General features: G+C 46.2%; 1 protein-coding gene across 1 annotated transcript; it reads left to right on the top strand.

The window, feature by feature from the left end:
* Window positions 1-6,195, top strand: ACR (acrosin). The gene is made up of 5 exons (XM_058568803.1): window positions 1-77; window positions 1,130-1,336; window positions 1,570-1,853; window positions 5,012-5,157; window positions 5,695-6,195. Exons 1-5 carry the CDS (start codon window positions 1-3, stop codon window positions 6,193-6,195), a joined length of 1,215 nt encoding a protein of 404 aa, XP_058424786.1.
* The last annotated feature ends 8,748 nt before the right edge of the window (window positions 6,196-14,943 follow it).

Below are 14,943 nucleotides of genomic sequence, written 5' to 3'. Positions count from 1 at the left end.
ATGGTAGAGATGCTGCCAACTGCCGTTCTGCTGGTCTTGGCAGTGTCTGTGGTTGCCAACGATAACACCACGTGTGAGTAAGTGTCAGGGATGCCTCGGGCAGGGGGGTGGGGTGGGGTGGGGGTGTGTGTGTCTTCTGAATAGCAGGCCTTACCCAGACTCCCTCTGTCCAGGGCTAGGGAGGAGGCCAAGCTTGAGCCTTAGCAGTCCCGAGTCTCACAGCTCCTGTGACCCACATCCCCAACTCAGACCCTCCCTGCTCCCAGCATCATCAGCCCAGAGCCCCCAGGACCCCAGCTGTCCATGGTTTCCTGCTGGGACAAACTGCTCAGCTCCTAGGGCTCTTATAGCCACAGATCTGTGACCCCTCCTCACCCAGTGACTGACCTCACTGCCTCTGGAACATCAAGTCTTGATTCTCAGGAGTCCCTGGCCTCCCACAGATACTGAGATGCCCCAACCTGTGGCTGACCCCACAGGCCCCAGGGTATCATCAGGCCATACCCCTAGGACCTCCACTCCACCTGTAGACTCCTACAGCCCCCAAGGTACCCACAGTGCCAACAACTCCCAAACTGTTGTGGCCTCTCACCAGCGACACAGTTCCCAGCACTTCCACCTCCAGATCCCCACTGGTCCCAGTGCACCTCCGCACACTTGGGGGCCTGTGGCTACTCTGTCTCCTCCTGTCGCGGTCCAACCCAACACTGCAGCCCCAAGACCCCCTGGCTCTTGCCTGAGTCTCCCACCCAAGACTGGTTCTGAAGACCTCAGGCCTTACATCCCTTCATCCCCACCTTCAGCCTCCCCCTCTGTCCAGGGATCTCCCATATGTCTAGGACCCTTACAGTCTGTCCTGGCTGCCTGTGGGCCCCTCTTCCCCACTTCGTGACTACACCCACAAGACCCAAGAAATCACGCCGCTCAAAACCATTTCCTAGAGCCTGCGGCTTCCTGCCTCGTCACAGTCCCCACAGCACTGCTCCTCAGCAGCTCCCCCTTTGATCCCACACACTCCAGGCTGCCCCTACTTTTACCAACCCCATATCCCTGCCTCCCCCAGGTATGGAGGTACAAGGACAGGCTGTGCCTGTTCTTAGTTTGAACTGTGCCCGTGGTCTCTCCTCAGTGGCCCCTGTGGGTTACGATTCAGGCAGAACCTACAAGGAAGCATCCGCATCGTCGGAGGGCAGAATGCGGCGCTCGGGGCCTGGCCCTGGATGGTCAGCCTCCAGGTCTTCTCTTACCACAACAACCGGAGGTATCACGCCTGCGGAGGCAGCTTGTTGAACTCCCACTGGCTGGTGACTGCCGCTCACTGCTTCAGGAACAAAAAGTACGTGTGGGGGCACGTGGAGGGAGGTCTTCAGAAAGGCTCTTTTCAGAAAGGGACCTTCTCCAGGGGTCTCCGTGTAGAGTCTCCCTGGGGCTCTGGGCCTTGTGGAGGCCAGACCATGAGTGGGTTGACCCAGACCCTTGCTGTGGGAGGCTCTGAGGGTAACAGTCACCAGAGGCTTCTGTCCAGCCAGTTCACAGTGAGAATGACCTGGCTTACCTCTGTGCCTACAGAAGAGTGTATGACTGGAGACTGATTTTTGGAGCAAGGGAAATTGAGTATGGGAGCAATAATCCAGTGAAGCCACCTCTGCTGGAGAGACATGTCGAGCAAATCATCATTCATGAAAAATATTCCCCTCATTCAGAGGCAAACGACATCGCTCTCTTGAAGATCACCCCTCCTGTTCCATGTGGGCACTTCATCGGACCAGCCTGCCTGCCCCAATTTAGGGCAGGCCCACCTAGAGTTCCCCAGACATGCTGGGTGGCTGGCTGGGGATTTATAAAAGAGAATGGTGAGTACAGGAGGGGCTCCCAAGGGTGACTGCTCGTCATTCCCTTGGTGGTCTTTGAGGTGAGGGGTAATATGTTGATGCCTAGCTGAGCAACTCAGTCCTCACCATGGTGCTGTGAGTAGGGCCTGTTACTGTCCCCTTCTACAGCTGGAGAAACTGAGAGTGAGAGTTGAGTTCCCTGTCCAAGGTCACACAACTGGTGACTAGCGTGGCCATCGAAGGGAAGGCTGAGCAGCAGCAGGCACAAGGAGAACCTTGGCATTTTTAGAATAGGGTCAAGGCTGTGTCTATAATTTGGGGCCTGGAACCCCCAGTGCTACATTCTGAAAAGGGGGAACATACCCTGAACCAGCACTTGGAGAAGAGCTCTAGGTGGGGGTTTGTGGCTGTGGGACCATCCCTTTCCCTCTTTGGGCCTCAGTTTCCCCACTGTGAGTGGAAGAGCCAGATCACATGGTCCCCCAGCTCTGAGCTTCCAGAGCCCAGTCCTCCTGCTCCCAGTGCCATCTCTGCTCCCTGTTCCTTGGCAGTAATAGCACCTAAATCCATCCTATCCTTCAGAGTTACTTCAAGTTTTCTCTGTAGACTGAGGTTTTCTGCAGGTCAGCAGTGGGCAGCAAGGTTTTGCCACTAGGGCAAGACCAAGTCAGATAGGCCTCTGGCTGTGAGCTATCCTTTCAGCTTTCCACAGGCGGTCGCATGAACTTCTACCCAGTCACATTAGGGATGTGAAGATATGATTGAAATTATTTTAGCTCTCAGTCTCTTCTGTTCCTTGATAATGGAATTCAAGGCAGTTCCATCTTTTGGAGCTTAAAACTCAGCCTTTTTTAGTAACAACTCAGTAATTTCAGGATTCTTCCCTTAACTATTCTTCCCCTCTCTCAAAGGTTGATCTAAGTCTCTGATAGGGTTGCCATCTCTACTGTCCTCAGGGAAGGGCGTCTCCTCCCAGATGCCCTTGCTTTCACTGGCCTTTGCTGACCTGACCTTCCCTCCCTGGCCTGGGGTGTCAACCTCTGTCCGGCTGTTGATGGCCATGGCTCTTCCGTGGCCTCTAGAGCTAGTACACACGCTCTGTCCCACCCCCTGGCCTGCCTCACTCTGCCCACCCGTATGACCACGTCCACAGCTTTTGGGGGTTCTTGCAGTTCCTGGGAGGCTGATCTCAGGGCTCCTATCTAGACGACACACGCCCACCCCCACCTTTGCTATCCTATTGCTCAGGAGGAATGCAGGCTCCCAGCTACACCCTGGACATCATGCAAGACCTCTTTTGTTCTAGAATCCCCCTAAACTTGATGGGATTTCAATCATTTTTTTGCAAACACATCCCCCACCCCCAAGGCCAAGTTTTAAAGAAACCCCCAGGCTCCAAACTCCTGGGACAGTCCTTCAGACCTTCCTTTTTCTTCCTCCTCCTTGAACTCATATGCTTTGGGGCTGGAAGAGCACTTCTAGGAGAGTCCTCCTCCTTTTCCATTGAACTTTGAGTTCCGGCAGGTTTTTTAGCATTTGTCATGTAAAGCCAAGGTGTTGGGATTGAGAAAACCCTTTTCTGTTTCAGGACACCTGGCTCTTAGCAATGAAACCCATGGCTTTTGTTCACAGACTGAACAGGTCACCTTCATGGCTGACAAGCCAGGCTTGTTGTCGCTGTTATTTCAGGTCACCCCCACCTCAAGGGCAGTGCATGTACAAAACTCTCACCACTGCTCAGGTGGCGAGGAAGCGGGGACTAGTGGGATTGGAGACAGAATCAGGGCCCCGCACACATGCACCCAGCAGCCGTCACCAGGTACCTGCTGTGTGCCTGGCCCGACCCTCTGTGTATTCCTGTCTCCCCAAGCGGCCTGCAGAGTCATGTCCCAGGTCTGCCCCTCCATCAGGTCTGATCCGTCAACTCCCCATTGGTACTGCAGACGGTGCTCCCACCCACCCACTGGGCCTGGCTGGGCTGTGGGTGCTGCTGTGTTCGGGACCCTTCCGTCTGTGGGACCACTTGATGAAGAGGGGACAGCTGCATCGGTTCTCGGGCTCTAAGTCAGATGCAGTGTTGGCTGCTCGAGCTGCAGTCTAGGCTGGGCCTTGCTTAACCCAAAGGTCATGACAGAGCATCTGGGGCTGTAAAGGAAGTTCTGACTTGGCTTCAGGGGTCATTTCAACCACCCATGCTTCCTGACAGGTCTGCCTGCGTGTGGAGGCACCGCCATAGCCTTCTCTTTCTGGGATCGCCTCCAAACAGATATGAAGCACACGGGGAGGGACTCAGCCCAGCTCCAGTGGATCCTGTCCACACCTGAGTGGAGGAGTCCTGACGGGGGATAAAAAGCAGGGAGGGTGACTTACGCCAGACTATGGGGGAATGAAAGGTGTCTCCTGGACTTGAGTCCAGAGAGGGAAACCTGGGTCCAGATCCAAGCCACACCACATCCTACTGACCATGGGCAGGTGGTGTTCCAGTCTCCTGAGTGCAGAAAAGGGGGTAACAGTACCTAACCCATGAGGTTGCTGAGAAGTAAATGAGGGGATGCCTGTGTGATCCTAATGAGTACTCAGTACATCCGAGTCACGAGTGTTAATATCACACTGGCCTCCATGGTCCATCATCTGCCGTTGACACACACGTCTCTCGCGGTCCGTCATCTGCCGTTGACACACACGTCTCTCGCCGTCCGTCATCTGCTGTGGACACACACCTCTCTCGCGGTCCACCAGCTACCGTTGACACACACCTCTCTCGCGGTCCGTCATCTGCCGTTGACACACACCTCTCTTGTAGTCCATCATCTACCACTAACAATACACATCTCTCATAGTCCATCATCTACCATTAACATATACATCTCTCACAGTCCATCATCTACCATTAACAATACACATCTCTCCAGCTGCATCCACCATTGTCCCTGCACTTTCACTTTTCCTTCTTCTCTCTCGCTCCTCTCCACCTCCATCCTCCATCTCTCATCTGCTCTTTCAGTTGTGTATTTTCTTCCCTCCAGGAGTGTATAAGGAGACGCCAGGGGCATTGACTTTCATGGTTCTTAGTTTAAATAGAGCATCACAGGATGATGGGGGTTCAGTGGAGGGAGGAGGCAGGACTTTCCCAGAACATGTCTTCCATGATCACTGACCACTGAGTCGCCTGGCTGTAGCCCGCAAGACATCACCTATACTGCAGGAGGCGCCTGTGGATCTCATCGACCTCGACTTATGTAACTCGACTCGGTGGTACAATGGGCGCATTCGTTCAACCAATGTGTGTGCAGGGTATCCTGAAGGCAAGATTGACACCTGCCAGGTAACTTTCCTCTGGGGGCCCCTGCGGACACCTCTCTCTTGGATCCCTGAGCTCCACTATCTCCAGGGCCCTGCTTTAGTGACCTCCTCCCTGCTCCTGTCTTTTAGCATCTGCAGTCACAGTGAGGATGGGAGACAACACCCACCAGCTGCCCCTACAAAGAGCCAATTACCAAATTCAGAACTTTATCCCACCCAAACACTGCCCCTGAAGAGAATATTGGCCTCTCTTCACCAGAATACAAAACATCCAAATCCACTTGTACACACATGCTTATGTATGCACATAAAGCCACATGCGTGGACACATGGGTCCGCTCATCTTCCCTCCTCGCTGCAAGGAAACCCATGACAATCCACACACTTCTCGCATCCCAGCTGAAGCTGTTGGCACCATCTCAAACTTTACCACAACCACTTGTGTTTATGGCAGCAGGAAACCATGCGACTGCAGGAATTGTCCTCCCAGAACCTATGGCCTTTCTGGGCAGGGGAAAGTGGCTCAGGCAGAGAGTGACTTCTGTGTCCTTCTGGGCAGGGGGACAGCGGCGGGCCTCTCATGTGCAGAGACAGAGTGGAAAACGCCTATGTGGTCGTAGGAGTCACAAGCTGGGGGGTAGGCTGTGCCCGTGCTAAGCGCCCCGGAGTCTACACGGCTACCTGGCCCTATCTGGATTGGATTGCTTCCAAGATCGGTTCTAATGCCTTGCACATGATTCAACTGGGCATCCCTTCCCTTCCTACTACTCAAGTGCCTCCAGCTAGACCACACTCTGTTCAGCCTATTCGCCCTCTTTGGTCCTTCCAACACCCTCCTCAACCACCTCCCCCCAGAACACCTGCACCCCAACCCCAACCCCAACCCCCAGCCCCACCTCCACCCCCACCCCAAACTTCTACCAAACCTCCCCAAGCACTTTCTTTTGCCAAGCGACTACAGCAACTCGTAGAGGACTTGAAGAGAAAGTCCTTTTCAAATGCAAAGGGCTATTATGAAATGGAGACCACAGACCTCCCAGAACTGACCGCAGCCTCTTGATCTGACCGCATTCTCAACAGATCCAGTGAACCCTTCACTCTTGAGGGGAAAAAAAAGACGAAATAAATAAACAAATATATATGTGTATATATATATACACATATATATATACATGAAGAGATGCTCTCTAGAATTCTTCCTATCTGCCCTCCCGAACCCAATCCAAACCCTTCCCAATCAAATCTACCCTCCCTCCTCACCCTCCAACAAGGTGGAATTACTTGCACATTAACTTCAATTGTGTGTGTGTGTGTGTGTGTGTGTGTGTGTGTAAGGAAGATTAGCCCTGAGCTAACATCCATTGCCAATCCTCCTCTTTTTTGCTGAGGAAGATTGGCCCTGGGCTAACATCTATGCCCATCTTCCTCTACTTTATATGGGACACCGCCACAGCATGGCTTGACAAGCGGTGCGTTGGTCTGCACCAGGATTCGAACCCGCGAACCCCGGGCCACTGAAGCTGACCACGTGAGCTTAACTGCTATGCTACCAGGCCAGCCCCTCAATTGTGTTTTTTTAAACCTTGATTTTTAAAACTGAAACAAGGTGAGCTGTGGCGGTAGGCCAGATATGGTCCTTATTTCACACCTGGTGTCTCTGCAAATTGAATCAAGGGGGGTGGGCCCTGAAACAGCTCCTGTAAGATGAGCTGATTGGGAAGGAAGGCGTGTGGGTCCAAGTCTACTGAGGCCATGCCTTCCTGGTGGTATGAAGAGTCAGACCCGTGAGAGGATGCTGTATGGAAGGTTGGGTTCCCAGAACAAAAAGGATAACAGGCGACTGGGCAGCCAAAACAATGAATGTCTACCACAAAACAATTTTGTTTGTCGCTCTGGTGGCAGATTGAACATTTTCTGTTCAAGTTCATTACTGGCCTATAGTTAACCCTTACTGATTCCTGGATTCAAGAAAATTAGAAAATTTATTATTTGCCAAAGCTTTCCAGGAATAGCAATGGGGGTACTTTTTGGATGACCCTGAGGGAGCTTTTAATGACTTCCTTACCATTTAAGATCTTCACTTCAAGAAACAGAAACCTATTTGAGCCATTTAAGTGAGGAGGGGAAATTTATGTATTATAAGGATACAGAGATGTCACGTAGAACCAATACGAAGGGCCAGCAGCAGACACCAAGAATGGTGAGAAGCCTGGTGAGGAATGACCCTAGTCTGAAGTGGCCATCTGATGCTCAGTCTACATGGCCAACCCAACCCACACCACCCCAGGCCAGAGTCTGCCCTCAACCAGAACTGCTCACGTCCATTTGCAAATTCCCACTCTGGTCAGGGCGTAAACCAAACTTTTCTGCTGGATTAACCCCTTGTGGGATTAAAGATGGCAGGCCCCAGAAAGAAAACACCCTGGCTCCTAGCTGATCAGTTGCTGCGATGAGCATCCACTCTCATATCTGTTTACCAAACTGCTTGTGCGTGCGTCAAATGCAAGATGGTCCTGTGCTCTGGTTGCAAAGACAGATGGTGGAGAGAAAGTGCAGGAGCATGAGGGAGGAACCCTGGGTGAGAAGGCCTGAGGGACCAGTCCTTTTCCTGCTGGGGCTAGAACATGGACTGATGAAGCAGCCTTGAGTCTTTGTTTTCAGGAATCATTGGTTTGCCTGGGTTCAAACAAATCCCCTGCTCTACCCCTCATCAGCTACGTGGCCTTGGGAAGATGGCCAGAGGGTTGTGTGATGATGAAATGGGGAGAGACACGAAGCATTCAGAGCAGAGCTTGACACACTGTAAATGCCAATAAATGTGGGCTGTTATTTAGAGCCAACTGGTGATGAGATGCTGGTGGATAACCTTATGCTTATCTGCAAGGGGCACTTTGTTACACAGTTTGTCCACTTATGACCCCTGAAATGCTTAGGCCACATAGGACGGCTTACATTTGGCCTGAGTGGCCCAAAGCTCTGTACTGTAGCAACATTTGATTAAATTAAAAAACCAAATTCTATCTGCCTTGGCTAAGAGCCAGCACTGCAAAAATTGGAGGTGGCTTGATTATTCATTTTGTTGGCTTTGGTTTGTCTCTTCTAAAGCCAGTTTCTTAATCTCCCTACTGGGTATATAATCTTTGTGCCCTGGTGCCAGACATTAGTCATCCTCTAAATACTGAACAAAACTCAGTGTCTTGGTCACAAGGCAAGACAGAAGCCAAGTTACAGGCCGCATGGTCCAAAGAGCAGAAACAGTAATGGCAGCAGGCAGGACTTGCCGTCACCCTCGCTGGGCAGTCCTGGACGCTGAGCCAGAGCCAGAGCCAGACCAGGTGGGCTTGCAGGTGGGAGTAGCGGGGCAAGGCGTGCTCAGGCTGGGGAGTAGGGGTGGGCACAAGGGGTTGTGGACAAGTGGTGGAGGAGCTACAGTACCAGCGGTTTCCTCCCACCTGCAGATCCTTCATCCCTTCTCTTCTGAGCCCTCTGGGTCCAGAATGAATTCTCCTGGCACTCTCTCTCCTCTTATGTGTTCAAACCCCTGTCCTTGGTTTATTTCTTCTCATTGAGGTGGAAAATCTTGCCCCAGGCCTGTCATCTGTAGCTGACGCTTGGGTCTGCTTCCTGGAGAGACAGGGCCCACACTCAAGGAACACTCTGATAAGGAGGCTGTAGACGGGGTGGAGCCTGCAGACTCCAAGCGATGGTTTCTTATAGACCTTCTGGAAACTTCCTACACACCTGAATATATTTATACATGATCTGATCCCCTTCTTATTTTTTACTGTTCATACTGCCTATGACTTCCTTTTTCATTTAGCAAATATAGAGATATTTCCACATTGGCACATACAGATCCACCTTCTCTAAATTATGTTCCACAGTAGGGATATTTATGAGATACAGTGCCACGCTTCCTTCCTTGAAGGGAATATCTAGTCTTCCAATTTAGCCTTCCCTCAATGTGCCCATTTCTACACATTTAAGTCAACACTGGTTCATATCAAATTCATCAGTCTTTGCCAATCTAATAGATGTTCTAATTTTCATTTTAAAAATTATGAATGAAGTTGTTTGTAAGTGAAGCTAGACTCTCTGATCTACCTTCATGTCCCTGTGGATATTCTAACCCTGAAAACAGCTCACAGATCCTGGAGCAGATTCTCCTGCACACAGGACAGGACGAGCAGGGAAGAAATGGTGAACCAACACCAAAGGGCGTCTAGGCATCTGAGGGCATGCTCCCTGTTTTCTTGTGGGATGCTTAGACAAATAAGAATTTTTTAAAAATAGAATCCATAATGAATCTTATTGCGAAGAACAATAACAGAAAATGATCTGACGGCAGCTAAAAGTGCACACAGTTAAACCCTGACACCACAAAACTGGGCATGTCAGGAAGATCAGACGGACAAATAACGACAGAGAGGCGGAAGTTCTAACTGTAATTCTGACTAATATATGAAATCTTATATTTGCAAGGAAAAAACTGATCCCAATGAAGATAATTTTAGTAAATTTTAAGCAGAAGTGGAAAAAAAATGGAAGTAGTTCATCTTTAATATACAGAAAACTGATCAAAAAACAGAAGTTAGCTTAATGGGGTTTTCTGCAGAAAATATATTCTTGGTAAAGAATCATCAATGGCCTGCTTCTGGTCACTACATATGAGCCTCTGTATGGACATGTGCTTTCATTTCTCTTGAGTAAACACTCAGAAGTGGAATGGCTGGGTCGTATGGTAGGTGTAAGTCTTGACATACCAATACACCCACAAAACCATCGCCACAATCAATATAGCAAACATATCCAACACGCCCAAAAGTCTCCTTGTGGCACTTTGTAATCCCTCCAGCCCCTTCCCTCCCAGCTCCAGGCAACCTCCGATCTGCTTTCCCTCATATATACAGTTTGCATTTCTAAGAATTTTATATAAATGGAATCATACAGCAAGTACTCTTTTTTTGTCTGGCTTCTTTCACTCATCATAATCATTTTTAGATTTATCTATGTAGTAGTGTGTTTCAGTAGTTTATTCCTTTTTATTGCTGAGTATTTCGTTGTATGGCTATGCCACAATTTGTATTTCTCTTCACCTGTTGATGGATGTTCAGTTGTTTCCAGTTTGGGCTATTACAAAGAAAGCAGCTATGACCATTCGTATACAAGTCTTTGTGTAGGCACATGCATTCATATCTCTTAGCTAAGTACCTACATGTGGAATGGCTGGATCACATGATAGGCACATGCTTAGCATTTTTAAAAATTGCAAAAATGTTTTTTTCGACATGTTCACAACATTCTACATTCCCACCAGCGGTGTATGAGAGTTCCAGTTCTTCTAGGGCCTCGCCAACACTTGGTATGATCAGTCTTTTTAATTTTAGCCATTCTGATAGGTGTGTGGTAATATTTCTTTTGTGGAGTTTTTTTTACATAAACAAATGTGGTTTGTGAATAAGCAGAAAGCTTTCTGAATGATACACCTAAGATTTCTTAGTGAGGTAACAGCAATAACTTTTGACAGTAACACACTGTGGGAGGGCACCTAGGGAAAGAGCGAGATAGAGAGAAAAAGGCATAAAATTAAATTTATCCAAGCAGAACTTGAATTTTTGGATTATATAAATTCAACCAAATGTTAGCTGATGGCTGCAACAAACCAAACCATGATTTAATGAACATTCTAATGGGTTTAAACTTTATATTATTATTATTATAGGAAATAAATTCTCAAATACTAGTGCTATCACCTATAGGTAATTTGTTTAGTATGATTATATCCAAGGCCTGTGACTATTACCTCTTGACTACACCACATGTGTTTAAGTATTCTGTGAATTATATAGGACAGGATGCACCTTAAGAAGATTAAACAGCACTTCTCTATTAAGTCTTTTCAGAATACTTCAGAATCAACCAAAAGTGACCTTCAAAACTTTTTTCCACGTTAAAAATGATAAATAGTACTCATGTGATCAGAAATTCTACAGAAATAAGCAAAATGTTAGAATAAACTGGACCTTAGTTTTAATGTTTTATAATACCTAAAATCAATTTGTTTTCTCAGTAAAATTAGCATTACTTCATTTGATAAAAGAATAAATCTACTTACAAAAACATAGTTCAAAAGTTAGACTTATAAATGAATTCAGAACTCTTTTTTTTTTTTAAAGATTTTATTTATTTATTCCCCCGCCTCCAAAGCCCCAGTAGATAGTTGTATGTCATAGCCACACATCCTTCTAGTTGCTGCATGTGGGACACAGCCTCAGCGTGGCCAGAGAAGCGGTGCGTCGGTGCACGCCCGGGATCCAAACCCAGGCCGCCAGCAGCAGAGCGCGTGCACTTAACCGCTAAGCCACGGGGCCGGCCCCCAGAGCTCTTTTCTTAGTTCAGATTTTTTTCTTTACTTAAATCAGCAAACCCATTTGATATAGAGGAGAAGCACTTACATAGTTAGAAAGGTTTTCTGCAGCTATCTGAAAATTAATTGACTGAATCATATTTCATGCAGGAACACTTTCAGTTCACACCAGACCCTAAGAAGGCACTGAGAAATCTGACAAGAACAAAGCCACTAGGGGTGTTTCCACTATTTTAAGTTTAGTAAATCTCAGAATTTTAAATACACACAATAAGTTTATACTGCACCAAGAGCATCTTTAACAGAGGTGCTGAAATCACATATTGTAACACTGTTCTAAACTAGAAATTCTAAATATCCTATTTAAAATACTCTAATTTGTAAATTAATATCTGTGATTTGTAAATTTCAGACCTTTCCACAGTGATCTAGGAACTGTGCCATTTTCTTGCCAATTTTATGGATTAATTTACTTAACTAATTCTACAATTAAATAAGACTTACATGCCTTTTAAAAAAATGTGCTATATACAATTACAAGACCTGAACTAAGCTTAACCATACTTTAATTATAGAACTCACTTTTGTATCATTACGTTTCTGTTAAAGGAAGAATAACGTGTTACTATAATACTTTTAATGTAATGACTTTTATCTAGGATTATGAAAAATTTGAATAATTTCCCTTCAGACCATTTCATTTCAAATTTATACAGTTTATTCAGCTGACCAAAAGGAAAGAAAAGAAAAGGAAAAAAGAAACTCAGCCAGATGAGATGCAGAGAGAATGCCAACACAAGTTCAACGCATAGCTTTCTTGGTTGTTCTGTTTCTCTGTTGTTCTTTTCTTGGTTCTTTCTTTCTTGTTGTTCTGCTGTTTCTCGGTTGTTGCTGTTTCAATGTTATGTTCACGGTTTCCAGTTAAGAGACCATCTCAGTAACAACAATGGTTGTACTCACCCCAGCTTTCCAACGACCATCCCCCTAAAGTCCCGCCACTGCCAGTTGGTCTGCATCAAGGTCTGCGGCAAGCGCTATCCGGGCATTGTCTTTCTCTGCCAGTCTCGGGAGTTCAGGCACAGATTCTCCTTCTTGAGCATTTGAGCATCTAACGGCAGAAAAGTTTGGATAAGGATCTTTTTGTTCTGGTAATGGAATTGGAGGCTTAAAACCAAACACTTGAAAAGGCAACTGCACATTCATGCCCAACCCCATGAAAATATGTATGTACAAATTTCAAGGTGGCCTTTGAGTTTAATTTTCTGTGAAAACAGATCTTTTTCAGATCTTCCATGTATCTCCTGCAAATGTCCTGCAGAGGATCTCTCTTCAGTGGGCTGGTATCCACTAAATTATCATTCTAGGAACCATCCCAGGGTTCCATACAGTCTTCTATACATTTCAGAATTTCTTTATCATGAGGAGATGTGACCTGAAAATCAGTTTCTCAATAAATCTGTATCCAGTCTTCCTTGCAGTTGTGTGAGGCAGTAATCATCACACCTGCAACTGCTTTGAGCTCCTGGACTGCGTATGATACAAAAGGTGTAGGAACTTGTCTTGAAAAAAGGCACACAGGAACATCTTTACCAGCAAGACTGCAGCAGGGAGGTTAGCAAGTCTCTGGCTGCTGCAGCTGCTAGTCACTTGACGCCGGGTGTCATAGCCTAGACAGAGCCTCTCTGCGTGAAGTCTGAGAAACTTCTCTCAAGGTATCTGTGCATCTTCTGTGTTGACTGTATTACTGTAAGGTCATTAATATGGCAAAACACTGCCCCCACAGCAGAACCAAGTCCTGCGGTTTCAAAAGTCTTCTGGCAACAAAGATGATCTTGAAACTCCTTGTTTGTCCCATTCCATAACAGGTTTTCAATTTGCTCTTTTGTTTTGGGCTTATTTACTGGTTTATTATAAAGGATACAACTCAGGAACAGCCAAATGGAAGAGATGCATAGGGCAAGGGATGAGAGGAGTGGGGTGTGGTGCTTCTGTGTCCACCACCCTTCTAGTGCTTCTGAGTTCACCAACCCAGAAATCATGTGGCTTTAATTTACATTTCCCTAACAGCTAGTGATGTTAAGCATCTTTTCATGTGCTGATTGCCATCCATATATCTTCTTTGGTGGTCTGTTCAAATCTTTTGCCTCTTTAAAGTTTTTTGTTGTCTTTTAAATGAGTTTTGAGAGTTCTTTTTATATGCTGAACATAAGTCCTTTATCAGATATATGCTTTGTAAATATTTTCTCCCCCACTCAGAGGGCTTGTCTTTTAATACTCTAAGTAGTGTCTTTTGAAGAACAGAAGTTTTAAAATTTTTTTGTTTGTTTTTTGTATTTATTTATTTTTTTGGTGACGAAGATTAGCCCTGAGCTAACATGTGTTGCCAATTCTCCTCTTTTTGCTGAGGAAGATTGGCCCTGGGATAACATCCATGCTCATCTTCCCCTACTTTATATATGGGACACCTGCCACAGCACGGCTTGATAGGCAGTGCATAGGTCTGTGCCTGGGATCTGAACCTGCGAACCCTGAGCTGCCGAGACAGAGCACAAAAACTTAACCACTACGCCACCAGGCTGGTCCCCAGAAGTTTTAAATTTTGATGAAGTACAATTAATCAATGTGTTCTTTTACAGATCATGCTTTTGGTGTCATATCTAAGAAATTTTTGCTTAACCCAAGGCCACAAAGATTTTCTTTTATGCTTTCTTCCAGAAGTTTCAGAGTTTTAGGTTTTACATTTAGGTCTATTTATGACCCATTTCCAGTTAATTTTTGCATATGGTATGAGCTATGGATTGAAATTCATTTTTTGTATATGGATATCCAATTGTTCCAGCACCATATGTTGAAGACTCCTTCCTCCACTGAATTGCCTCTGCGCCTCCAAAGAAAATCTGTTGTTCATATATGCATGGTTCCACTTTTGAGCTCCGTTTTGTTTCTTTGATCTATTTGTTTATCTTGACACCGATACCACACTGTCTTACAATATATAGCCTTATAATAAGTCTTGAAATTAAGTAGTATACATCTTCCAAGTTTGTGTTTTTCTTTCAAGGCTGTTTTTTGGCTATTCTAGGTCCTTAGCATTTCCATATGAATTTAAGAATCAGCTTGTTGATGTCTACAAAACAAAAACCTGCTGGAGTTTTTACTATTATTATGTTGAATCTATAGATCAATTCAAAGAGAAATAATACCTTAACAATATTGAGTCTTCTGAATCATGAACATAGTATATATCTCTCCAAATAAAATTTACTGAGGGCTTCTTTAATTTCCCTCAGCAATGTTTTACAGCTTAGGTGTGAAGGTCTTTCACATATTTTGTCAGAATTATTCCTAAGTATTTCACATTTTATACTATTGTAAATGGTATTTTTATTTCAGTTTTCCAGTGTTCATTGCTAGCATGTAGAAACATGATTGTTTTTTGTG

Source organism: Diceros bicornis, chromosome 25 (genome assembly GCF_020826845.1).
Source record: "Diceros bicornis minor isolate mBicDic1 chromosome 25, mDicBic1.mat.cur, whole genome shotgun sequence".
NCBI lineage: Eukaryota > Metazoa > Chordata > Mammalia > Perissodactyla > Rhinocerotidae > Diceros > Diceros bicornis.
This window is presented reverse-complemented; position numbering and strand designations above follow the sequence as displayed.

Excerpts from the sequence above, each read along its gene's own strand:
- ACR (XM_058568803.1), top strand. The coding sequence starts at position 1 with ATGGTAGAGATGCTGCCAACTGCCGTTCTGCTGGTCTTGGCAGTGTCT. Across the intron at positions 78-1,129 it reads AACGATAACACCACGTGTGA|TGGCCCCTGTGGGTTACGAT; the intron begins GTAAGTGTCAGG and ends GTCTCTCCTCAG. Across the intron at positions 1,337-1,569 it reads CACTGCTTCAGGAACAAAAA|AAGAGTGTATGACTGGAGAC; the intron begins GTACGTGTGGGG and ends CTGTGCCTACAG.